The following is a 27,034-nucleotide window of genomic DNA, read 5'->3' on the forward strand; positions in this document are numbered from 1 at the left end:
CGGTGGCATTATTAACGAGTGTGAGGCGCTAATCCAGGGAGTGATTGGCGCCAATGTGCCAGGAGCAGTTCCGGGTGACGGAGCTCCAGGCGATGGAGGCACCCCTAGTTCTAGCTCTGGGGAGGAGTCGATTGGCTCCGTTGAGAACTAGGCTAGAGTGCTTTGGACTATGTTTTGATCCCATGTAAGGGATGCCTAGGGAAACTTTTAAGTTTGTTGTGTTGTACTTTTGGGACCTAGTTCGTATAGTGTATTTTGGAAGACCCTCTTTTGGCTTCATGGAAGTACTTTTGTACATATTTGCTTGACTGCTCATGTATGACTGTTTGACACAGTTTTGTGTTCAATGTATAACTGCTCTATGTGTATACATGCCTTATATGGTGTTTATTTTGGTTCTTTGTTCATGCTTATATGACTATGTTTGTATGCACTTTTAATATTATGTTTGTGCCTCGACCTTAGATTGACTTAGATCGATGGAAGGCACGCGTAGTGGCCGAGGCCGGGGACGTGGGGGTAGACAGCCCACGATTGAACAGGGTACGGGGACCGCTATGCCCGAACTAAATCCTGAACCCCAAATTGATCCCAACATTCAGGTAGCCGCTGCTATCCAGCGGATGACTGATCTCTTGGCCCAGGTGGTGCAACAACAGGGCCCCAATCCTGTTCCACCAGTTGGTAACCCTGGAAACCCTGGAAATCACGTCGAGAGCGAGGATCGAGCTGTTGAACAGTTTCAAAAATTCTCTCCACCAAAGTTTCTTGGAGGGCCCGATCCGGACGTGGCTGAACAGTGGTTAGAAAAGATGATAGACATTTTTGCCGCTTTACATTACTCGGAGGAGAGGCAGGTTACTTTTGCGATCTTTCAATTAGAAGGGGCCGCTCGCTCTTGGTGGAATATTATTCGGACGAAATGGGAGCGAGAAAAAACACCAAGAACGTGGGTGAACTTCGTAAGGGAGTTCAATGCCAAGTACTTTTCACCATTGCTCCAGGAGAAGAAGGAAGATGAGTTCATCCGACTCTGCCAAGGCACCCAATCTATGGCTAAATACGAGAGCCAGTTTACCCGCTTGTCTAAATTCGCTCCTGAACTCATCCTAAATGAACAAAGGAGGGCGAGACGTTTCCTTCAGGGGCTTAACGTAGAAATTCAAAAGGACTTAGTCGTGGCCCAAATTACCACCTTTAGTGATGCAGTTGAGAAAGCCTTACGATCTGAGAATGCCAGGGTTCAAGTGAGAAACTTTCAAAATAGAAAACGTGGAGCTTCTGGGAGTAGCTCAACTCAAGGGGATAAAAGTAACCCTCCCAAATTTGGAAGGGGAGCCGGAGGGGGACGGTTCTCGGGTATGGCAAGAGGAACTCCACCAAAAGGTGGCCAGACGGGACGAGGCCAGCAGAGGAGCGAATCGCAAGGGAGTTCAGCCACCGTTTCTCGTGGACCGTGTAGCTTCTGTGGGAAACCAAACCACACGGAGGACGACTGTTGGAGGAAGCAGAACAAGTGCTTACGCTGTGGGAGTACGGAGCACCGGCTCGCTAGTTGTCCAGTCCAGTCTCAGGAAGCGAGAGGAACTACTCAGTCGTCAAAGGCTACCTCAGGCCAGTCACGGGTAGAAGGAGCGAAACCGAAGGTGCCTGCTCGAGTATACTCCATCGGGCAACGTCCGGTTCCTGACTCTGTAGAGGTGGTGGAAGGTACGATCCCTGTCTTCCACCGCCTAGCTAGAATTTTGATAGACCCTGGTGCCACCCATTCTTTCGTTAACCCTGAGTTTATGTGTGGAATCGATATACACCATGTCACTCTCCCCTATGAGCTGGAAGTTAGTACCCCTACGGGGGACCAATGTTTGATGTCTAGTAAAATGTATACAAATTATGAAATCTGGGTAGGAGAGAGAAAGTTGTTAGGGAATTTGATAAGCTTGGCCATTAAGGGGTACGATGTGATATTGGGCATGGATTGGTTGGCTCGATACGATGCCCAACTAGACTGTAAGAGGAAAAGTGTAGAATTTTGTATCCCTGGGAAGACAACTTTGAGATTAGATATGAGGGGTAGTCTAGCCTCATCTGCTATGATTTCGGGAATTTGGGCTAGGAAACTACTGAGTAGAGGGGCACAAGGGTTCCTTGCTTTTGTCATTAATACTCCTACCGATAAACTAAAAATAGAAGATGTTTCCGTAGTGAATGAATATCCAGACGTATTTCCCGATGAGTTAGTAAATTTACCTCCGGAAAAAGAAATTGAGTTTGAAATTAACCTATTACCGGGGACTTCTCCTATTTCCAAGACTCCCTACCGAATGGCACCTGTTGAACTCAAAGAGTTGAAATTGCAGTTGCAAGACCTTTTAGAACAGGGTTTTATTCATGAGAGTGGATCACCTTGGGGGGCACCTGTTCTCTTTGCTAAGAAGAAGGACGGGACCTTGAGACTGTGTATCGATTACCGAGGGTTGAACAACGTGACCATTAAGAATAAGTATCCATTACCCCACATTGATGAGTTATTTGACCAGTTGCAAGGTGCGGTGGTCTTTTCTAAGTTAGATCTTCGACAGGGATACTATCAATTGTTAATTAGGAAGGAAGATGTGCCTAAGATTGCCTTCAATTCTCGGTATGGGCATTTCGAATTCGCCGTGATGCCTTTTGGACTAACCAATGCCCCTGCCGCTTTTATGGACCTTATGCATAGGATTTTCAAACCCTATCTGGACCGATTTGTCGTTGTCTTTGTCGATGACATTTTGGTCTATTCAAAAACCCGTGAGGAGCATGTGCAACATTTGAAAGAGATCTTACAAACCTTGAGGGATCACCAGTTGTACGCTAAATTTAGTAAGTGCAAGTTTTGGGTAGAGAATGTTTCTTTCCTGGGGCACGTGATTTCAAAGAAAGGAATTGCTGTAGATCCAGCCAAGGTAGAGGCAGTGATAGAGTGGAAGAGACCCGACAATCCTACTGAAATCCGGAGTTTTCTAGGGTTGGCAGGTTATTACCGGTGATTTATCAATGATTTCTCGAAACTAGCCAGTCCCATAACTAATTTAACGAAGAAGAGTGGTCGGTTTCTGTGGAGTGATAAGTGTGAGAACTGCTTTCAAGAGTTGAAACGAAGGTTAACCATGGCCCCTATCCAGGTCTTGCCTAACGGTAAGGACAGTTTCACTGTTTACACTGACGCCTCTAGAGAAGGTTTGGGGTGTGTATTGATGCAACACCAGAATGTACAATTGCTGCACCACTTACGTCAATTATCAAGAAAGATGTACAATTTCATTGGGGAGAGGAACAAGCTAAGTCTTTCCAATTACTTAAACACAAGCTCACACATGCACCTGTTCTTAGTTTACCTAATTTTGACAAAGCTTTTGAAGTAGAGTGTGATGCTTCTGGTATAGGTATTGGAGCTGTCTTACTTCAAGAGGGCCGCCCAGTTGCCTACTTTAGCGAGAAGTTGAATGGAGCTGCTCTAAACTACTCAACATATGATAAGGAACTGATGGCCTTAGTGCGAGCTCTACAAACATGGCAACATTACCTTCGCCCTCGTGAGTTTGTCTTGCACACAGATCATGAGTCGCTCAAGCATATCAAGTCCCAAGACAAGTTGAGTAAGCGACATGCACGATGGATTACCTTCATTGACAGTTTTACCTTTGTGATCAAATACAAGACAGGTAAGACGAATGTAGTGCTGATGCACTCTCGCGAAGGCATACACTTATCACTACATTAGATGCTAAGTTGCTTGGTTTTGAATTCCTTAAAGAACTTTATGCAACTGACTCAGATTTTGGTGAGATTTTTTCCTCCTTGCCACGACACTCTCGTGAGAATTATTTCATCTCTTACGGGTTCTTATACTACAAGGACAGGCTTTGCATTCCCAAGAGCTCCATGCGCACACTCCTAGTAAGAGAATCTCATGGAGGAGGGCTAATGGGACACTTCGGCATTGCCAAGACCTTAATGATTCTCCAAGAACATTTCTTCTGGCCATGCATGAGGAGTGACGTGGAACGACACATTGAAAGGTGCGTGACTTGTCACCAAGCAAAATCAAAGGTACACCCTTATGGTCTCTATACACCTTTGCCAATTCCACAGGAACCATGGGTTGATCTGTCAATGGATTTTGTGCTTGGACTACCTAGGACTAGAAAAGGACATGATTCAATCTATGTGGTAGTTGACCGCTTCTCCAAAATGGCCCATTTTATTCCTTGTCTTAAAACAGATGATGCTAAGCATGTTGCAAATTTATTCTTTCGTGAGATAGTTAGATTACTTGGCATGCCACGCACTATTGTTTCTGATAGGGATGCCAAATTCCTTAGCTATTTTTGGAAAACTTTGTGGTGTAAACTAGGTACTAAATTGCTATTTTCTACTTCTAGCCACCCATAAACAGATGGTCAAACCGAAGTGGTTAATAGGACTTTATCTACCCTATTGCGCGCAATTATTAAAAAGAACATTAAATCTTGGGAAGATTGCTTACCACATGTGGAATTTGCATACAATCGCACTGTTCATTCTGCTACACGTTATTCGCCGTTTGAAATTGTGTATGGTTTTAACCCTCTCACACCTTTGGATTTAACTCCTTTACCTGTTCATGAGAGAGTTAACTTGGATGGTAAGACCCAAGCTGCATATGTGCGTGAGTTACACATTAAGGTGCGAGCCAACATCGAGAAGCGTACACTTCAATACATCCAAAGTGCCAACAAGGGGCGCTGCAAGATGGTCTTTGAGCCTGGCGATTGGGTATGGATACACATGCGCAAAGAGAGGTTCCCAGTCAAACGGCGTAGTAAGCTACTTCCACGGGGAGATGGTCCATTCCAAGTCCTGGAACGTATAAATGACAATGCCTACAAACTTGAACTTCCAGGCGAGTATGGGGTACATGCTACTTTTAATGTATCTGACTTGAGTCCTTTTCATGCAGACGATGAGTTTGATTTGAGGACAAATCGCCTTCAAGAGGAGGGGACTAATGAGGAGGGGCTCAAGGCTGCTCAAACTTCTAGTGCTCAGGTCATGCAAATACCCAGTGGTCCAATTACAAGAGCGCGTGCTAGGAGAATTCAAGAATCACTTCAAGCTCTTGTTTGCACGATTCAAGAACGAGTTGGTGATGACTTGAGGACCATTGAAGGATTACATAATGGAGAAACTACTCTATACACTTTCCTTCAAATGGAAGAACCAAGTGAAGACTAGTTCACAGAGCACTAGCTTGCTAATTAGGGTTTTAGTTACCATTATTAGTTGTTTGTTAGCATTAATAATTTCGGTCAATTTTCACTTCACTTTGGCCAAATTCAGAGTCTTAATTTTAGTCAATTAGTTGTTAGATATTTTCACCCTTAATGAAGGGCAAGGTCGTCCATTGGACATTCTAGGGTTTGAGTCCTGTAAGGCTATATATAGCCTAGGTTTTCATTCATTAAAGGAGAATTCAGATTTCATAAAATATATGTGAGTTTATTCACTATCTCTTGCCTCAAGAGAATTCCCTTTGAATACTTGAGAATTAATCTCAAGCTGTTCATTGAACTTATCAATCAAGTAGACTCCTTGATTGTGGCGTTCTTCTATCCATACTTTTGGTTCACTAAATTTGCTAGTCTTGGGTTAAGGAGTTTCCTTAGTTCGTGACTTGTGATTTTAGAAGGGTCAAGGTTCCGCAATCAACCCAACTTGGTGTTCGTCTAGATCCGTCGCACATCACCTTCGATTATAGACTCTAAAACCTCTTTTATTTTCACAGTACCCCAAGAAAATTTCTTCATCAAATTTTTTATCAAACTTTTCAATATGTTCCTTGATGTTTAAAACGAAGCATTTGCAACCAAAAACTTTGAAGTAACCAACAATAGACCTTTTATCAAACATTAACTCATAAGAGGTTTTGTTCAAGATTGGTCTTAAAAGAACTCTATTCATAGTATAGCAAGCTGTATTTATGGTTTCTGTCCAAAAATATTTTGGCAAGTTGCATTCACTCAACATGGTTCTAGTAGCCTCTTGAAGTGTTCTGTTCTTTCTTTCAACAACACCATTTTGTTGAGGTACTCTTGCAATAGAAAATTCATGTGTAATTCCATTGTTATCACAAAATTCTGGAAAGCCACAAAAATGAAATTTTGAGCCATTGTCACTTCTGATCTTGATGATTTTCAACCCAATCAGATTTTGAACCTTTGAAATAATGAAATAAAGTTTTTGAAAGTATCATCTTTGTGTGCAAGAAACATCACCCAAGTGTATTTATGTGTGCACGGACCTTAGCCCAAGTAATGATCCAGTTCGAGTTCCATTGGCCCCGGTTACACATGCACGGGCCAAGCGCTTCAAGGAGTCCCTTCATGCTCTTATGCGAAATGTTCAAGACAAACAAGGAGTCCATCGGGATATTGAAGGCTTGGAAGGTGATAATCAAGTTGTCTACACGATGATCCAAACCCACGAAGAGAGCCCATGAAGGGTTGGTCGACTAGGCCCTAGCCCATGTTGTTAGGTTCACTTGTTTAGAGTTGGATTAGATTATTTCATTTGAGTCATGGGCCGGCCCACCTTGTCCAAGGAGTGGCCGACCCTCCTTTAGCTAGTTTCCTAGGGTTTTATTAGCCCCTTAACCTATATAAAGGCCCACTTTGTACGGTTAACGGGTACACAATTTTTATAATCAAATTCTGATTTGTTTCTCTTCAAATTATTGAGAGCATTTGAACCTTAACTTGCTTGGCAAGGGTTCTTGAGCAATCTTGCGTGTCATTCTTAATTGTTCTACCGGCCTATCCACTAGAGTATTCACCTCAATTGGAGTTGTCGTTCTACCACCTTCAACTAACTCATGTCGTCCGTTTTGGTTTTAGGTTCTGCAATCCAAGCGTTGGACAAGCTCGCTAGATCCTTGGGCAAATGTGCTATGTGTCTCGAAACGAGTTGATCGAGGAGCATATCAGTTGGCTTCAGAGCTTAGGTGGAGGTATCTTTCATTCTATCTTTGTTTTTTGTAGTTGTGTTGTAGGGTTTTTGTGTTTTGTCCGCTGCCTTGTTACAAAAAAAAAAAAAAAAAAACTCTGTCCGTGTAGTTTGTCGTCTTTGTCACGTCAATTTCTGGTCACACTTGCATCTACATTCTGTCTGAAGTTGTTGCGTCCTGTTATCTCACATAATCTGTCCGGTTGGTCATCATTGTGGCAACAATTTGTTGGTCGTGTGGCTCCATTGTGTGTGGTTGTTGACCATCACAACTCCAGTCCGTTAGCATCTTTTGTGCGCGTCAAATCTGGCCACGACTTCTTTGTGGCATTGAGTCGTTAGTTGTCTTCAAGTTCTGTCCATAATCTTGTGTCTTGTTTCGTACCAAACTGTCTTGAGTAGTTGAGCGACACTTGGGCAGCAAAAAGGTCGGACCTTGGGTGGCTAGGGTTTTGTTTTGCGCAAGAGTTTCTTTGTTTCAAATTTGTCCAAGTTTTGTTTGCTTTATCCAAGTTGTTTACTTAATTTTCAAAACTGATTTTGGGTAAAACTTGTTGGTGTTGGGAATCCTTGAGAGAGTCTACAGGATTTTAGGGTTTCTTGACGTTCTTGATTACTATCTTGAAGTTCTTGAAATTCTTGATACGTATCTTGCTAGTTCTTGAAGGATTGTGGTTGTGCATTGGTGCGAATTGAGGGGCTGACCAGATTTTGTTTTGATCCATTCGGCCAAGTGTTTGTGGCGTTGTTAAGTCAAAAAAAAAAAATAGAAACGAAAAGAAAAGAGAGACAACCCGATTGGCAAGAAACAAAGACAAACAAGAGAAGAAAGTTGAATTTTATGTTAAGTAAAAAAAAAACAGTAACAAAAAGAAAAGAGAGACAACCCGATTGGCAAGAAACAAAGACAAACAAGAGAAGAAAGTTGAATTTTATTGCCCAAACCAGATTCTTACATCGTGCTCTATAACCCAAAACGACAATTCCAAACAAAAAAAAAAAGAAAAGTACTCAAAAGTTTTGACATACCTTGATCACCTTGTGTCTTGGAAACTTGTACCACCCTTCGAATAATCTGATCACCTTGTGTCTTGGAAACTTGTACCACCCTTCGAATAAATATCTTTTTATACTCTCTTGCTGTGGTGAAAGGTTTCCTTAGTTTGGGAGTAAAACTCTTGGGAAACTCTTGAGCAGCCCGTTAGGGGAAAGCTTGAGTGACATTGCTTGCATCTTCTTGAGACGCCATCTTCTTGCCTTGACCAATAGTCAAATTATCTTGAGCACTAAGACCAGAAATTCCGAATTGCACTTGGTCATCTTCGAGAGTGTAAGTGACGGCTATAGTTGAGAGCTTTAATAAGCCATCTCCACCGACTTGGGAAGAGGGTTTAGGGGAAGGACCGAAATTTGCTAAGGAAACCCGACTTGGGTTGGGATTTGGAAGGTAATCAAAGTTGTTCAAGAAAAGGTTTTCTAAACGGTTTCCAAAACTAACTTGTTTTCTAAATCAATTTAGGAAACTAAGTAAAACACTTGGATTACTCCTTTGTCTTCACTTGGCTACTCTCCTACATTCTCTCCTACATTTTAGGAACACTCTCCTACATTCTCTTCTACATTTTAGGAATACTCTCCTACATTCTAGGAACCCACTCCTACATTTTAGGAAGCTAGGGTTTCTTTCTTTTGTGTTCCCATTGGCGCACTTCCATTTCTGTCCGCCACTATTGGCCTTTCAAATTCGTCAATTCCCACTGCATTTTGCACCCACATTTGTGTCTTACCTTCTTGGTTACTCTTGTGAAAAAAGTTGGTGACAATTATTGGACTTGAGCGGCCTTTCTCAACTACCTAACCCAACGGGTAAACGTATTTGGTATGTCCATTAGAGTGCTTTTGAGTGATACACATGAGATTGAGTGATACACTAAGGGAGTGAATTGAGGATATACTTGTGTTGTTGTTACTAACCTTTTGCAGGGCATAAAGAGGGACATGGAGCAAAATCAACTGACCACAGACTACTCGTTGATGTTCACCGCCATGAAGAACGAGCTTAGGCGAACTAGTGAGCAACAAATGGAGGAGTTGCACACTCGTTTTGAGGAGCTATCCAGGAGTCTCATACGAGGCTCTCGTTCTCGGTCTCACAACCGGAGTAACCATGGCACCAAGGAGGCAAATTGTGAAGACTACTCGGCTAGTGAAGATGACGAGAGAGCCGAGAGGCCTAGAAAGGACATGCCTAAGAACGAACTCAAGGCACTCAAAATTCAAGTGCTCGCATTCAAAGGCAGAAGTGATCCTAAGGCTTACTTGAAATGGGAAGACCGCATCGAAATGGTCTTCGACTGTTATGACTATAGCGAGGAACAAAAGGTGAAAGTTGCCACCGTTGAGTTCACCGACCACGCCCTAGTTTGGTGGGACCAAGTGAGGATCCATAGAAGGAGAATGGGAGAACCACGAGTCCGAACTTGGCGAGAACTCAAGGCATTGATGCGCAAGAGATTTGTTCCTAACTACTACAATCGCAATCTCCACTCCAAACTTCAAACCCTCACTCAAGGTAACATGAGTGTGGAGGACTACTACAAGGAGATCGAAATGGCCATGATGAGGGCGAACCTTCAAGAAGATAGTGAAGCAACCATGGCGAGCTTTCTTAGAGGTCTCAACCCTGACCTTCAAGAAGCCTTGGAGTTCCAACATTATTTGGACATGCATGATCTTCTTGAACTCGTTATCAAGGCCGAGAGGGGAAAGAAATTGAGGCGAGGAGCCCGTACCTTCCAAACTTCCAACTTGACTTTATGGAGGGGCAACCAACCACGGAGAGCGACCCACGAAACTGGAAATTCGGCTACACCACCTTCATTTGGCCGAGCTCAAGGTAATGCTCCTAACCGAAATTCCAATTTTACCCCTAACAAAGTTGTTGATGCATCCAGATCCACTTCTAAGGCACCTCATGAGACTCCTAAGACTAGGAGTAGAGATATCAAATGCTTCAAGTGCCAAGGGTTTGGACATATCCAGTCCCAATGTCCAAACCAGAGGATCATGTTAGTCACTCACAATGGAGAGATCGTGTCCGATGACGACGATTGTGAGGATATGCCTGGATTGATCAAGGGCGATTGCTTGGAGAATGACTCGGCTAAGGAAGAATACTCTCCTACTCAAGGGGAAATAGGGTGTTTGGTGGCCTGACGAGTGCTAATCGTCCGAGTCAAGGAGGACGAGCAATTGCAAAGGGAAAACTTATTTTACACTAGTTGTAAAGTAAGTGATAAAGTGTGCAGTTTCATCATTGATGGTGGGAGTTGCATCAATGTGGCAAGCTTACTAATGGTTGAGAGCTTGGGCCTTCCTACCACTAGACATCCACATCCATACCGCCTCCAATGGCTAAGTGAAGAAGGTGAGGTATGTGTCTACAAACAGGTACGTGTTCCTTTTTCAATTGGCAACTACATTGATGATGTTATGTGTGATGTTGTACCTATGCATGCGACACATGTCATTCTAGGAAGACCTTGGTAATTTGATAAACATGTCACATTTGATGGTAGGGCAAACAAATACACTCTTTTGCACAATGGTAAACGCATGGTCCTAACACCCCTCACACCTGCACAAGTGTATGAGGACCAACTTAAATTGCAAAGGGAGTGTGAAATGGACCGCCAAAAGAGGAAACAAAAGGCGGCCGACCCTGGAAAATGCTCCACTTCTACAAGTGAGCAATCGACCAAGGGTCAAGTGAGCACACCTAGTGTTACACATGACCATTCACTCATTAAACCCACCACTAGCAAGCAAAACATGATCATTAAGGCTAAGGATGTTAGAAAGATTATGAATTTTGATCAGCCTGTACTTCTCATGATTTGTAAACATGTGCTTTTAGATGTTGCTGAGCTCGATAAGGCATTGCCTTAGAGTATAGTTGCTCTTTTGCATGAATTCGAGGACGTGTTCCCTGATGAGGTCCCTGATGGTTTACCACCCATTCGAGGGATTGAGCACCAAATAGACCTGATTCCTGGAGCATCACTACCCAACAAACCGACTTACTACATGGGTCCTGAGGAGACAAAGGAGTTTCAAAGGCAAGTTGATGGCCTATTAGGTAAGGGTTGGATAAAGGAAAGTCTAAATCCTTGTGATGTGCCTGTGATACTTGTCCCCAAAAAGTATGGTACTTGGCGCATGTGCACTGATTGTAGAGCCGTTAATGCTATTACTGTTAAATATCATCATCCCATTCCTAGGCTAGATGATATGCTTGACGAACTTGATGGTGCTGTTATTTTCACTAAAATTGATTTAAGGAGTGGCTATCATCAAATTAGGATGAAAGAAGGCGATGAATGGAAAACGGCTTTCAAAACTAAACATGATCTTTATGAGTGGCTAGTCATGCCCTTTGGGTTGACTAATGCCTCTAGTACATTTATGAGATTATTGAACCATGTTTTGAGACACTTCATTGGGAAGTTTGTGATTGTCTATTTTGATGACATTTTGATATATAGTCAAAATGAGCATAAGCACATGGAGCATTTGAGATTAGTTCTTAATACATTTCGAGAGGCGCGTCTATACGCCAACCTTAAGAAGTGCACCTTTTGTACTAATGAGCTTGTGTTTTTAGACTATGTTGTGAGTTCACAGGGCATCAAAGTGGACGAGTCCAAGATTGAGGCCATCAAGCAATGGCCAACTCCAACATCCGTCCCTGAGGTGCGCAGCTTTCATGGATTGGCGGGCTTCTACCAGCGATTTGTCAAAGACTTCAGCACCATTGCTGCTCCATTGATCGCAGTGACAAAGAAGAATGATAAATTTCATTGGGGAGAAACCCAAGAACAAGCATTCCTTACCCTCAAGGACAAACTCACACATGCACCTGTTTTAGAATTACCAAATTTTAACAAGACCTTTGAAATTGAATGTGATGCTTCTGGTGTAGGTATTGGCGCCGTTCTCATGCAAGACAAGAGGCCTTGTGCCTTCTTTAGCGAGAAACTGGGAGGTGCTGCCTTAAACTACCCCACGTACGACAAGGAGTTGTATGCACTGGTGAGGGCTTTGGAGACCTGGCAACACTACCTCCGCCCTAGAGAGTTCGTGATACACACTGATCACGAGTCATTGAAGTTTCTCAAGGGGTAACCAAAATTGAGTAAAAGACATGCCAAGTGGGTAAGCTTCATTGGCACCTTCTCTTATGTCATTAAGTACAAAACTGGCAAATCGAATGTGGTAACTGATGCCTTATCACGTAGACATTCCTTGCTTATTTTTCTTGATACTAAGTTATTAGGGTTTGAAATGATTAAGGAACTCTATGCACATGATCATGATTTTGGAGACATATATGCTGCTTGTGTTAAGAACCCGCATGGAAAATACTTTTTACGTGATGGATTCCTATTCCATGTAGATAAGTTGTGTGTGCCTAATTCTTCCATTCGTGATCTTTTGGTTAAAGAGGCACATAGTGGTGGTCTCATGGGACATTTTGGTGTTGTTAAGACTTTAGCAATGTTGCAAGAACGCTTCTGCTGGCCCCATATATGTAGGGATGTTGAGTGCATGGTTGGTAGATGTGCCACTTGTCACAAGGCCAAGTCTAAAACAAACCCATATGGCTTGTATACCCCATTGCCCATTCCACATCATCCTTGGGTAGACTTGTCTATGGACTTTGTCTTGGGTCTACCAAGGTCAACTCCATCTATGTGGTAGTTGATCGATTCTCTAAGATGGCTCATTTCATCCCTTGCCACAAAACTGATGATGCATCTCATATTGCTAGCTTGTTCTTCAAAGAAATTGTTCGCTTGCATGGTATGCCTCAAACCATTGTTAGTGATAGAGATGTGAAGTTCTTGAGTTATTTTTGGAAGACCTTGTGGTGTAAACTTGGCACTAGATTATTGTTTTCAATCACAAGTCATCCCCAAAGCGATGGCCACACTGATGTTGTCAATCGCACACTTGAAACATTACTCAGGGTTTTGATTAAAAAGAATCTTAAATCTTGGGAAGAATGTTTGCCACACGTGGAATTTGCTTATAATAGAACTGTTCATAGTGCAACACACTACTCACCATTTGAGATTGTATATGGTTTTAACCCCTGACTCCCTTTGATTTGGCACCCTTACCTTCCTCTGAGCATACAAACTTAGATGGGAAAAAGAAAACTGATTTTGTGCGCAGGTTACATGAAATTGCTCATGCAAATATTGAGAAGTGTACGTAGCAATACATCCAGCAAGCTAACACGCACCGTCGCAAGATGACCTTTGAACCTGGTGATTGGGTGTGGCTACACTTGAGAAAAGAAAGATTTCCCAAGCAACGCCAAGGGAAGCTATCCCCAAGAGGTGATGGACCATTTCGAGTGCTCCAACGCATCAATGACAATGCCTACAAATTGAAACTACCTAGGGAGTACAATGTTAGCGCGACTTTTAATGTCGCAGAGTTCAGCCCATTCCTTAGTGAGGAGGATCCAGATTTGAGGACAAATCCTCCTCAAGTGGAGGGGACTGATGTGTGCACGGAGCTTAGCCTAAGTAATGATCCAGTTCGAGTTCCATTGGGCCCAGTCACACGTGCACCGGCCAAGCGCTTCAAGGAGTCCCTTCAAGCTCTTGTGCGAAATGTTCAAGACCAACAAGGAGTCCATCGGGATATTGAAGGCTTGGAATGTGCCAATCAAGTTGTCTACACGATGATCCAAGCCCACGAAGAGAGCCCATGAAGGGTTGGTTGACTAGGCCCTAGCCCATGTTGTTAGGTTCACTTGTTTAGAGTTGGATTAGATTATTTCATTTGAGTCATGGGCCGGCCCACCTTGTCCAAGGAGTGGCCGACCCTCCTTTAGCTAGTTTCCTAGGGTTTCTTTAGCTCCTTAGCCTATATAAAGGCTCACTTTGTACGGTTAACGGGTACACAATTTTTATAATCAATTTCTGATTTGTTTCTCTTCAAATTATTGAGAGCATTCGAACCTTAACTTGCTTGGCAAGGGTTCTTGAGCAATCTTGCGTGTTGTCCTTGATTCTACCGACCTATCCACTAGAGTATTCACCTCAATTGGAGTCGTCGTTCTACCACCTTCAACCAACTCGTGTCGTCCGTTTTGGTTTTAGGTTTTGCAATCCAAGCGTTGGACAGTCTCGCTAGATCCTTGGGCAAACGTGCTATGTGTCTCGAAACGAGTTGATCGAGAAGCGTATCATGAATCTAGAATAATCATCAACAACAACAAATCAATATCTTTTTCCACCTAAGCTAGCAGTTTGTGTAGGACCAAATAAATCAAGATGTAAAAGTTCCAAAGGTTTTGTGTTCTTGGGTTTAAAAGAAACTTTGACTTGCTTTCCAAATTGGCAAGCATCACAGATTTTGTCCTTTTCAAACTTAATTTTTGGCAAACCTCTAACAAGCTCCTTTTTAAAATTTCTTTTAGCAAATCCATGTTGAAATGACAAAACCTTCTATGCCACAACCAAGAGTCTTCATTTGCAACTTTAAGACATTTAAAGCTAGAAGAATCAACATTTTCAAGAACGACTATATAAATATCATTAACCCTTTTTCCATTGAAAATAGGATTAAACTTTGAGTCAAGAACAAGACATTCATACTTTCTGAATAACACAAACAGATTTCTATCACATAATTGACTAATACTTAACAAGTTATAACTCAGATTGTCAACTAAGAGAACATTGTGAACAAAAGTTTGACCATCCTTACCAACATCTCCTACTCCAATTGTTTTAACTTTGTTGTCATCTCCAAATGTTACTTTTCCACTTGATTTTGGTTTGAGATTGATGAATTGTGATGGATCACCAGTCATATGCCTTGAACATCCACTATCTATGAACCATTTTGATTCCTTAATAATATTCACCAAGTTCACCTACACAAGAGGTCACAAGATAATATTTGATACCCTTTACTTTTTGGGTTCTTGAGAGTTAGCATTATGTCTAACTATCCACATGCATTTCATGCCATTTCTCATATACTTTCTTACATAACAATTACTTTTCATGTGATCAATTTGATAACAAAAACTGCACATAGTCAGTGAATTAGTTGCATGGACAGGTTTAACAAATCTGATTTGCCTTCTCTTATAAATGGTAAATTCGTTTGCACTAGAATTCAACCTTTTCTCATGAATGCCAAAATGAGGTTTTGTATCATTCCTTTGAAAACAGTTTTGTTTCTTATGTTGAAGCAATTGATTAAGATCATCCAATCTTCTTTTCAAACTCCCTTGTTCATTTTTGAGCATGTCACAGAAGTTTGTTTTTCTATCAAGTTCAGCATGTAAATCATTTTCAATCCTTTTCAGGTTTTCATTTTCATTTTTCAGACTCTTGTTTTGTCGAAAAAGGTTTTCATTGTCTTGAATCAGAAAATTGATCTTTTGTTTTAGTTCATTGTTTCTAGCATAGGATTCTTTCAAGTTATTATGCAGTCTTTCCATATAAATGAATTAATATCATCATCAGATTCATCATCACTATCAAGTTGAGAGTTACAAGTAGTTACCTCATCATCACCAATGGCCATGAAAGCCATTTGGGCAGATTCCTCTTCTTCTTCGACTTCACCTTCTGTGTTGCAATCATTCCATGTAATTTGAAAGTTGTTGAATTTTGGTTTTCGTTCAACCTTACCTTCCTTCTTTTTCTTCATTGGACACTCACTCATGTAGTGTCCAGGTTGGCAGCTTTCACAGCATTTATCAGTTTGCTTTTTATTGAACTCTTGCTTCCCTTTGTTTCTTGAGCTGTTGAACTGATTTGTGAATGGATTTCTAGGTCCTCCTTTTCTGAATCTTCTTTTGTTGAGAATTCTTTTGAAGATTCTTGTGATGATTGCAATATCACTGTCATCAACTTCCATATCTTCTCCATTCAAGGAAGCTGAGTCATCTTCATCTTGCGAGGCTTTTAGAGTAATACTTTTCTCACCTTTGCATCTTCTTCCTCGTGCACCTTGGACTTGAGTTTCAGCTTATAAGAGGTTAGAGAATTAATAAGAGATTCAATAGGCATGGAATTTAGATCTCTAGTTTCTTCAATGGCAGTCACTTTACTCTCCCAATCCTTGGATAAGGCATTCAAAATTTTTCTGTTTTTCTCACCTAGAGAGTATTCCTTTTCCAGCACTTCTAAATCCTTAATGAGATCATTGAATCTACAATACATCTTACCAATATTTTCATGAGATTCCATCTTAAATGATTCATACTTAGTAACTAGTATTGATTTCTTTTGTTCTCTTACATTCTCACTCCCTTCATGGATTTCGTTAAGTTTATCCCAAATCTCTTTTACAAATCTACAGCCTTTGACTCTAATAGACTCATTTGAATCTAGAGCACTGTATAACACATTCATAGCCTTGACATTCAAAGTGAGGTGGGTTCTATCATCACCAGTCAATTCATTTTTAGTTTTTGGTTTTGGTCTATGAGTGACTACATCAACTATAGAGGCATCATATGGACCTTCATTGACAATAAACCACAGCTTGATATCAATAGATTTTAAGAAAATAATCATCCTTTCCTTCCAACTCACATAATTTGATCCATTGAACATTGGGGGTCTAGTAACGGATTGTCCTTAAAAAAACATGGCATTGTTGGTTGTCATTTTTACTTCAAAGCTGATTGAGCTTAATCTCTAGGAGACCAATCTCTGATACCAATTGTAAGGATCGAAAACAACCTAAGAGGGGGGTGAATTAGGTAGTTTTAAAAACTGGCAAAGTTGTGAGTCACTTTTTGAGTACTTGCCCTCTTTTTCTAAAAGACCACACAATGGAGCAATTAATGAGAAAGCACAAGTGCTTGTGAGTAGAAGAGATGAACAATTTATATAGCAAGACAGTAAGTAAAAGAGATAGAATATCAAACCAAATACCAAACTCCTCTTGAGTTTGAATATCACTTTAGTGAGCAAGCTTTTTCAAGTTGATAAACTTACAACCAATCTTTGTGTACAAAGAAAGGATCACTTTCTCCTTACCCCAAGCCACACTTGGTCAAGCAAGGAAGTTTTACTATCACTCGGATAACCCTCACAAAGCTACACTATTAAAGTAATTGAATCACACTGGAAAAGCTTATCGAAATTTACACAACTAAGATTACAAATCTTCTTTGAAGAGTATTTTCCTCCTAAAATCACTCTTGATCTGATGTATTCTCAATGTGCAAAAGTGCTTTGAAGTAGTTAACTTTGTTCTATTTATATGAGACCAAAAAGTTTTTCAATTAATGCTCCCAATGGATAGAATGCAGTTGAAGAGTCAACTAACCGTTGTCAGTGTCGGACGTCCGGTAGACCAATTTCTTATGTCCGAACATGGGCAGTGAGCTCAAGAAATATTTTTGAATTATTTCGGACGTCCGGTGCCTTCAGTGTATGCGTCCGAAAGTATGAAGTGAAACTGAGAATTCTTCTTCAATTCTTTCGGACGTCCAATGCTTCCAAAGCTTTGCGTCCGAAGTGTTGTAATGTTTGTCGGACGTCCGGTGCTCTGATGATGTGCGTCCGATTGAGGTCAGTGAGTTTAGAAGGAATGACTTAATATCTTCGGACGTCCGAGGGTGGGGTTCTTCATGTGTCCGAAGTTGCGCAATGGTTGTCGGACGTCCGATCCAGTCTTCTTGTGCGTCCGACAGCTGCATCTTTGAACTTGTTTTGCTCCATTTCTGAAAATGTCTATTGAGAGATCATTAGTAACAACCATTTGTTTTTTAATCATCAAAACTGCAGACTGGGATTAATACTTTAAACCTTCATTTCAAATCTTGGTTTCCGAAGGTTAAACCTCTCTTAATGCATTTTCTTGGTTGTTCCACTTTCTTGGTTAATGATACCTTATTTTATACTTGAATCTTGGAACCTTAGCTTTGATATTTTTTCTATGAAATGAGTGGAGTATTGGACATGTTTGACTCCATTAGCTTGGAAAAATGTGAATACTCTTTACCTTCCAAAGTTTGGACATGAGATTTAAAGTTTTGGGAAACGAGAACCATTTACTCTTTTCTCGATTTTTGTGCCGAAGTGAATATTGTACTTTCTTTTGGAATTGAGATTTATTACCATGACTTGGAATCAAAAAATGACTTTTGAGTTCTCTTTGAGCATTATTCCAATGTTTTAGCTAGAAAAACTTCTTTAATTTGACCAGATTTGAATTAATGCATTCTTAGATATTTTCAAATGCTACCCTCGTGGATTAAGTAGTAAGTGATAATTGCATTCGATTTGAACGTGTTATCTCTTGTGTGAGGGTAGCGGGAAAATTACTAGACCTTGGCTGAATACCTAGATAATTTGTAATTGTGCATGTCTCAGGTGATCAAGTGGATCCCGAGGAGCTCGTTTGATCTTGCCTTGCTCTTGCTTTACACTCTTGATTTTGGTGAGTGTCAAGTGCATGACTTGTTGCCTAATACTTGAAATGCTTCTAGTTGAATATATGAATTTGACTTGTGGAGATGAGTGTGAATTTTATCGCACTCGCTCTCCTTACTTGACTCGTTACTTGATTTACTCGACTAGCTACTCGACTTGCTCATACTTGAAACTATACTTATGTGTGACTCGGTGTCGATTGGAACGATGTCTCGTCGACCACTCCTACTCGTGGCGGACGCCCAAACTCATCGGCTAACTTTGCGAATCGAGCCAGCATGGGCTTGGTCAAGAAACTTAGTAAACCATGAGCAAACACGAAACTTGATCTATTGGAGAGATCTTGCTTGGCATACTCGCGTAGTATTGCCACGATATACTCGAGTAATATCAAAATCTTGACGAGCGGGCTCAGTAAGGGGATGTAACGGTGAACGGGATCTGGGGAAAGTGGAGTCTCTACGGATTTGATACTTACTTGGTTGACGGAGTGTCAACATGGAATTTGATCAAGACCTTGACCCTACTACGTGGAATTTGGCTCCTGAGAGCTACAGTATCCTTGAATTGTTTATACTTACTTTTCCTACTTGAAATGTTAATTACTCGAACTTTACATGTGTTTGTATGTGTGTTTCTTGGCTTCGCTGAGCGTTTGCTCGCCCCATTAGTTTGTTTTCCTTAACAGGAGTTCGAAATGGAAAGAATTTTGGGGAGAGCCGACTTGATTACTTTTGATTAAAATCTTTGGATGTAATTAATTAGTCGGCTTCTAGTGGTTGTATTTTAGGGAAAGTTGATGTACATTTGGTAACTTGTGATGTAAGATTTGAATAATTATATAAGGAAGTGTCTTTTCTTTATTTTGGCTTTTATTATTGGTGGTGTATTGTTAAGTTTAAATTTGATTTGTATCGAGTCCTGACGAGAGCTAGGCAGGCGTTCCGTGGATACCCTTGGATTCGCCCTAAGGAGAAGTGGGAGCGTCACAATAGCAGCTCTCTTTTTGCCAAAATAATTGTTGTAGCCCTCTATCTAAAAATTCTATCACCAACAAAAAAAGCATAGGGGATAGGGTTGAATGGAATTTTCTGTGATACCCTTACTTGGAACAAATCCCGTCTGCCATGACGAAATCAATCTTGGAAGTAGAGAACTAAAGCAGACTGCAAAATTTTGGAGATCACCTTCGAACTAAAATTGTAGAGACTAATTGGCCTAAAATCCTTCCATTGAGATGCCCCTTGGATTTTTGGGATAAGAACAATGGTTGCGTTCAAGAAACCTCTAGGCTACTGTACCCCATTGAAAAACTCCTGAACCGCCTCCAACAAATCGTCTCCAATAAACTGCCAACATTCTTGATAGAAACCCGCACCAAAGCCATCTGGTCTAGGTGCACTCTCAAGAGACAGTGAAAACACCACCTCCTTTAACTCTTCCAATGTAGGTAGACTCTGTAACTAAGCATTATCTTTCTGACTCAATCTTGGGATGGAGAAGTCCAACTGAGGATTCAATTTGTCCTGCCGATCAGATGTGAACAACTTATGAAAGAACTGAGTGGCCGAATCTTTAATGTCATCTTTCTGCTCTACCCAGCTGGCCGTCTCATCCTTAATGAGACATATGAAGTTCATGTTCCTCCTCTACTTAACAACCGAGTGATAGTACTTGGTATTCGTGTGAGAGCTCAAATTTTAAACCTAATTGCATACACTATGTAACAGCCCCACTTTCCCCTAAGGCGAACCAAAGGGGTTAGCGGACTGCCTGCCCAGCTCTCGCCAGGACTACGGATCAGTTCACGTCGATCTAATACGTTCCGGAACATACCCCCGCGCGTAAACAAGTCAAAATCACAAAATAAAAAAAAACGAAAAAATCGAAGCCGATGATGAACAGTACCGGCCACGTCAGAATCCAGATACTAGGCCGAGAGTAGCCAAAATTTTTCTTTTGCCGTTTCAAATACGAGTTGATCCGAAATTCAACCAAATATCAACCAAACATACATACATTGAAATGTAACATTTACAAGCCAAAGCGGCATATCAAAAACCATTCATTACGAATATACATGTTCGGTTTGCCAATCAAAAGAAAGTGAACCCAATACACATTAGGGTTTCATTCAAAGAGCTATCCAAAAGATACATTTACATGAGCTCAACTTGACAACCAACAAGTATAACCTTTCCAAAAGTGGTCATTTTCCTGTAAGGAAAACAAATGGAATGGAATGAGCTTAAGCCCAGTGAGTTACTACCACATAAGCAACAAAGATCACATAAGCATAATCTTTCATTTCAAGTACACAATTAAGAAGTAAAACAAGTCGGTAAAAGGATACGGACGGCTCTCAAGAGCCCATTTCCACGCTTACATTCTTGATCCAATCTCATTGACTCCCCGTCAACGTTTATGAGTACCAACCGTAGAACCCACTTCACTCCCATCCCTTCCACCAAACATACCCCAACCGGGCCCGCACTCCAATCAGTAGCTTTTGGTAATACTCGAGTTTACCGGAATCAAGAGTCTCATTACTACAATATTCCCCAGTACAATCCCCGTGGCATGTCAATTTTCACGACCAAGCCCCCGCCGGCTCGATTCAATTGACTACCAACGGGGTTGAGCTCAGTAGTACAGTAAGGCCGTTGGATACTCGTCCAAACGACACCAAATCAGTTTTTCATGAAGTGAATTCAATATCTCATATAGCAAGTGCAGTATATCAGTGAAGCGGTAAACAGTCATTAACGGTATCACAAGGGGTGAGGGCGGTCAAGTACACCCTCACATCAATCAATTCCAATAGCCAAATAAGCCTTCAAGGCATCAAAATCACATATAGCAAAGTCACATTGTAACATTCAAGTGAGTAGTATACTTACTAATCAAGTAAGTGTTGTTTCATGCACGTCCGTCAAAAGTATTTCGTGAACCACCGTCACGCCCTAGAACACGCAAACAAGTACAATGAGACTCGATAACGAGTCATAAAGCAATGCCAATCACAACCCCAATAGGGTTTTATAAACATATACAAGCATCATAGGCAACCAGAAAATCCGGGAATGCAATTAACTTTGGCCCTGAAAAAAAAACAGTTTTGTCCTCATTTTGCGGTAATGGCACCGATTTCACTACGATTATCGGATGAGGGTGCAAGACCCACCATTTCGAAGCTAAGAAACAGGGCTACAACAATGTAGAAGGTCAATCAGTCCAATTCCTAGCAAAACTAGGTCAAATATGCAAAATACCAAACCAGAACCTTAATTGCAGGTTTTCAAATTACACTACGCTGTAATTAGTCCAACACAGTCTATACAAGTCCAAATTCATTGATTCCAAAGGCATGCGGTAGCTAAGACATCAAGCTACATTTCATCAGAAGACCTCAACAACCAAATCCAAAGCAATTCCAGCCAAAACCACCAATTACAGACGCAGTTCTTACATCCTGATGAACCCAGAACAGCAATAGTAATTTCGACTTTTCTCACTCCACACAACTCCGATTGACCTGAAATTTTACAGGAACCTCACACACATCAATACCTACAACTTTCGTGTTTTAAGAAATGGCCAATTCGGCCTCTATCTAGGACCTAAAATTTCGGACAGAATGCCCCCCTCAAGAACCCTAGTTTTCTGAAATTTCTTCCAAACCAGAAATTGGTTGCAAATACCAATCATGTACACCTACTAGAGTCATTAACCATCATTTCCAACCATCATAGATAGCCACAACATCATGATCACATTAAACCAGAAAAATCACCAATAAATTGAAAACTTCATCAATTCATCCAAAAGCAAGAAATAAACCACAAAATTCATCCCTTTAGCTACCACTAGGCACAAGTTAAGCTTCATTAAGTGTAGGAGAAAGTTCAATCACCACTCACCTAGTAAACAAGAGAGGGAGAGTTGTAGGACACCTTAGCTCCTCCAAACACTTCACCAAACAAACCACTAACACCTAGTGAAAGGGTTTTATGGAGTAGAAACAAGTTTAGGTGATTGCTTTGGATGATTTGCACTAGATGGATGCCAAGATTTTGAAGAGTTTCTTCCTTCCTAAGCTCAAGGTGGCCGGCCAAGAAGATTTTTTTTTTTTTTTTTTAATAAAAGTGGAGAACCCCCCAAATTTTATTCAACAGCAACAAAATCATACGACGAAGGAAGCAAACCCTCCCTTCAACACATGCCAGAAAAATAAGAAAATACCTAACAACTAACGTTTCGAATATATGGATAGCCCATTGCATCCAAGTTAATCAACGACCGAGCCCTACTTGGAAGCAGATGATGAGATTGGAAAGTAACAAATGGACTCTCCAAAGATAAAGCCGCTAGGCTGTCTGCCACAGCATTCGCCTCACGATAGATATGCGTAATGGTCCCCTGCACCTTACCTAACAACAACCGAATCTGGCTTAAAATGCTACACAACGGCCACTTACCAAGAAGATGAAGACAAGAGTGAATTTTTTTGTGATTTTTAGAGATATTTAACCACATGGTCAAAAGGTCAAAAAAAATAAATAGTAAGTCATAAAGGTACAACCAATCCCAACATGACAAGTGTCACTTCATTAATGCATTCCTATCCTTCTTTTTTTCCTCTCACATCAATCACTTCACATCCTCTACTTATCTCTTAACACCCGATAACTTTCAACCAGTATCCGAAACCTAACCTAATTGGCCGAATTTTTCCGAACTTTTCGCACTAGTGGGTCCCACGTCCGATATATATCCTTAATTTTTCAAAAACTCTCCAATACTAGAAAAATCATCTAAAAACATAATTACTCATAAAATTCACCAGGAAAATTTTTCCTAAGCCAGAAAATGCAGAAAACATGTCTTTAAAGGGGAAAAACCCTAGGAAAATTATTAGGGAATTTACGGGTTCTCACACTCTCTCCCCCTTAAAAGAATTTCGCCCTCGAAATTCCATATCATTGGCTACTCCGGGATACAAAAATTTTAATACTTCCTTCTCCTGATTAAATTGAGCATCATACTTAGCTAACAAATCTGTACCCCCTTCACTGGCCAGGTTCAGTAAATTCTTACCTTCCACGTCCTCTAATGGGTCAAAGACTTGATGTTGTTCTAAGGAGTACACCCGAGAGGACACTTTCGATCCATCCTTGTCCCCCTTTGACTGGGCAGGGTTGGTCGTAGTTGGTGGCAGAGTCCCTTGCCGTTCGCGCAAGCGAGCTGGACAGTTAGCAATTTGATGTTCGGCACTCCCACAGAGCAAGCATTTTCCTCCTTTCTTCCAGCAATTGTCCTCCGAGTGGTTTAGTTTTCCGCAATACCCGCAGGGTCCGCGTGCTACAGAAGCCGAGCCTCCTCTTGACGGGCTCTCTTGTGACACTCCCGGCATCCTTACTCCTCCCGTTCCCCGCCCAAACTTGGGAGGGGTACTTTCATCCCCCTGCCCCGAACTACTTCCAGGAAATCCTCTCTTTTTCGCCTGGAAGTTTTTCACCTGGAGCCTAGCATTCTCTACTCGTTGTGCCTTCTCCACTGCTTCGCTGAAGGCGTTAATTTGGGCTGCCGCGAGGTCCTTCTGGATTTCTACGTTCAGGCCCTGGACAAATCGCCGTATTCTTCGTTGCTCGGTCATGATGAGTTCGGGCGCAAATTTGGATAGGCGAGTGAATTGGCTCTCATATTCCGCCACAGTTTGAGCTCCTTGACGGAGTCGAATGAACTCGTCTTCCTTCCTCTCCTGAACTAGAGGAGGGAAAAACTTCGCATTAAACTCTCTGATGAAGTTCACCCAAGTCCTAGGTGTCTGTTCTCGTTCCCACTTCTGCCGAATTACGTTCCACCAGGAACGGGCTGCCCCCTCAAGCTGGAACACGGTAAAAGTCACCTGCCGTTCGTCAGGGTTGTGTAGGGCTGCAAATATATCCACCATCTTTTCAAGCCATCTTTCGGCAACGTCTGGGTCGGGTCCCCCAACAATCTTTGGCGGAGCGAACTTTTGAAATCGTTCGAGAGCTCTGTCTTCGCTCTCGATATGGTTACCAGGGTTTCCAGGGTTAGGGTTTGGGTTCTGGCCTTGTTGTTGCACTACTTGTGCTAGTAAGTTTGTCATTTGCTGCATAGCAGCAGCTATTTGCACATTAGGGTTTACTTGCGGTTCCAGATTGGGTCCAGTAGAGGTTTTCCCCGTACCCCTAACCGGTGTGGGTTGTCTAGTTCCGCGCCCACGTCCCCGACCACTCCGTGTACCTTCCATGAGTTTTACTTGGTCTAGGCAATAATACTAAACCAAAATAAGCACGATGCATGTGAGTAACACTCAAAACTTTTATAGTAACACACATTTATACATTCCAAACAAGATCAAAACATATATATACAAGCCGGTCAAAATTAAGCCACACACATATATACAGCCAGTTAAGTCAGGTACAAACATAAACGATCCACCGAGGAATGGCCTTTCTAGTTCACCAAATCCTTTCTAACCTAGGCCCTCATATCTTTCGTATCCGGGCGCAAGAATCCCATCTAAGATAATTCACCACTCGAGCCGGCCGGTCCCAAGAGTAAACCATCCTTATTAAAGATTCCTACCCGACATACATACCTAGCTTCCTCGAGTCCCATGATAATGATTCGTACACTTATCACATGCCCGGTTCATAACTTATGCACAAACGAGCACTTAGACATATTCATGAAATTAGGACCACAACACCACTTGGCCCAGTTTCACTCCGCGCAGAGACCACGCGAAGTGGCTCTGATACCACTTGTAACAGCCCCACTTTCCCCTAAGGCGAACCAAAGGGGTTAGCGGACTGCCTGCCCAGCTCTCGCCAGGACTACGGATCAGTTCACGTCGATCTAATACGTTCCGGAACATACCCCCGCGCGTAAACAAGTCAAAATCACAAAATAAAAAAAAACGAAAAAATCGAAGCCGATGATGAACAGTACCGGCCACGTCAGAATCCAGATACTAGGCCGAGAGTAGCCAAAATTTTTCTTTTGCCGTTTCAAATACGAGTTGATCCGAAATTCAACCAAATATCAACCAAACATACATACATTGAAATGTAACATTTACAAGCCAAAGCGGCATATCAAAAACCATTCATTACGAATATACATGTTCGGTTTGCCAATCAAAAGAAAGTGAACCCAATACACATTAGGGTTTCATTCAAAGAGCTATCCAAAAGATACATTTACATGAGCTCAACTTGACAACCAACAAGTATAACCTTTCCAAAAGTGGTCATTTTCCTGTAAGGAAAACAAATGGAATGGAATGAGCTTAAGCCCAGTGAGTTACTACCACATAAGCAACAAAGATCACATAAGCATAATCTTTCATTTCAAGTACACAATTAAGAAGTAAAACAAGTCGGTAAAAGGATACGGACGGCTCTCAAGAGCCCATTTCCACGCTTACATTCTTGATCCAATCTCATTGACTCCCCGTCAACGTTTATGAGTACCAACCGTAGAACCCACTTCACTCCCATCCCTTCCACCAAACATACCCCAACCGGGCCCGCACTCCAATCAGTAGCTTTTGGTAATACTCGAGTTTACCGGAATCAAGAGTCTCATTACTACAAGATTCCCCAGTACAGTCCCCGTGGCATGTCAATTTTCACGACCAAGCCCCCGCCGGCTCGATTCAATTGACTACCAACGGGGTTGAGCTCAGTAGTACAGTAAGGCCGTTGGATACTCGTCCAAACGACACCAAATCAGTTTTTCATGAAGTGAATTCAATATCTCATATAGCAAGTGCAGTATATCAGTGAAGCGGTAAACAGTCATTAACGGTATCACAAGGGGTGAGGGCGGTCAAGTACACCCTCACCTCAATCAATTCCAATAGCCAAATAAGCCTTCAAGGCATCAAAATCACATATAGCAAAGCCACATTGTAACATTCAAGTGAGTAGTATACTTACTAATCAAGTAAGTGTTGTTTCATGCACGTCCGTCAAAAGTATTTCGTGAACCACCGTCACGCCCTAGAACACGCAAACAAGTACAATGAGACTCGATAACGAGTCATAAAGCAATGCCAATCACAACCCCAATAGGGTTTTATAAACATATACAAGCATCATAGGCAACCAGAAAATCCGGGAATGCAATTAACTTTGGCCCTGAAAAAAAAACAGTTTTGTCCTCATTTTGCGGTAATGGCACCGATTTCACTACGATTATCGGATGAGGGTGCAAGACCCACCATTTCGAAGCTAAGAAACAGGGCTAAAACAATGTAGAAGGTCACTCAGTCCAATTCCTAGCAAAACTAGGTCAAATATGCAAAATACCAAACCAGAACCTTAATTGCAGGTTTACAAATTACACTATGCTGTAATTAGTCCAACTCAGTCTATACAAGTCCAAATTCATTGATTCCAAAGGCATGCGGTAGCTAAGACATCAAGCTACATTTCATCAGAAGACCTCAACAACCAAATCCAAAGCAATTCCAGCCAAAACCACCAATT

At 41.6% G+C, this 27,034-nt stretch overlaps 1 protein-coding gene across 1 annotated transcript; it reads left to right on the forward strand.

The window, feature by feature from the left end:
- Positions 1–479: 479 nt before the first annotated feature.
- LOC140036319 (uncharacterized) lies at positions 480–16,078 on the forward strand. The gene is made up of 6 exons (XM_072077681.1): positions 480–2,460; positions 3,426–3,704; positions 3,818–4,212; positions 9,007–9,405; positions 11,707–11,856; positions 15,935–16,078. The coding sequence occupies exons 1-6, from the start codon at positions 480–482 to the stop codon at positions 16,076–16,078; spliced, it is 3,348 nt and encodes a 1,115-aa protein (XP_071933782.1).
- The last annotated feature ends 10,956 nt before the right edge of the window (positions 16,079–27,034 follow it).

Source organism: Coffea arabica, chromosome 2e (assembly GCF_036785885.1).
Source record: "Coffea arabica cultivar ET-39 chromosome 2e, Coffea Arabica ET-39 HiFi, whole genome shotgun sequence".
In the NCBI taxonomy this organism is placed as follows: domain Eukaryota; kingdom Viridiplantae; phylum Streptophyta; class Magnoliopsida; order Gentianales; family Rubiaceae; genus Coffea; species Coffea arabica.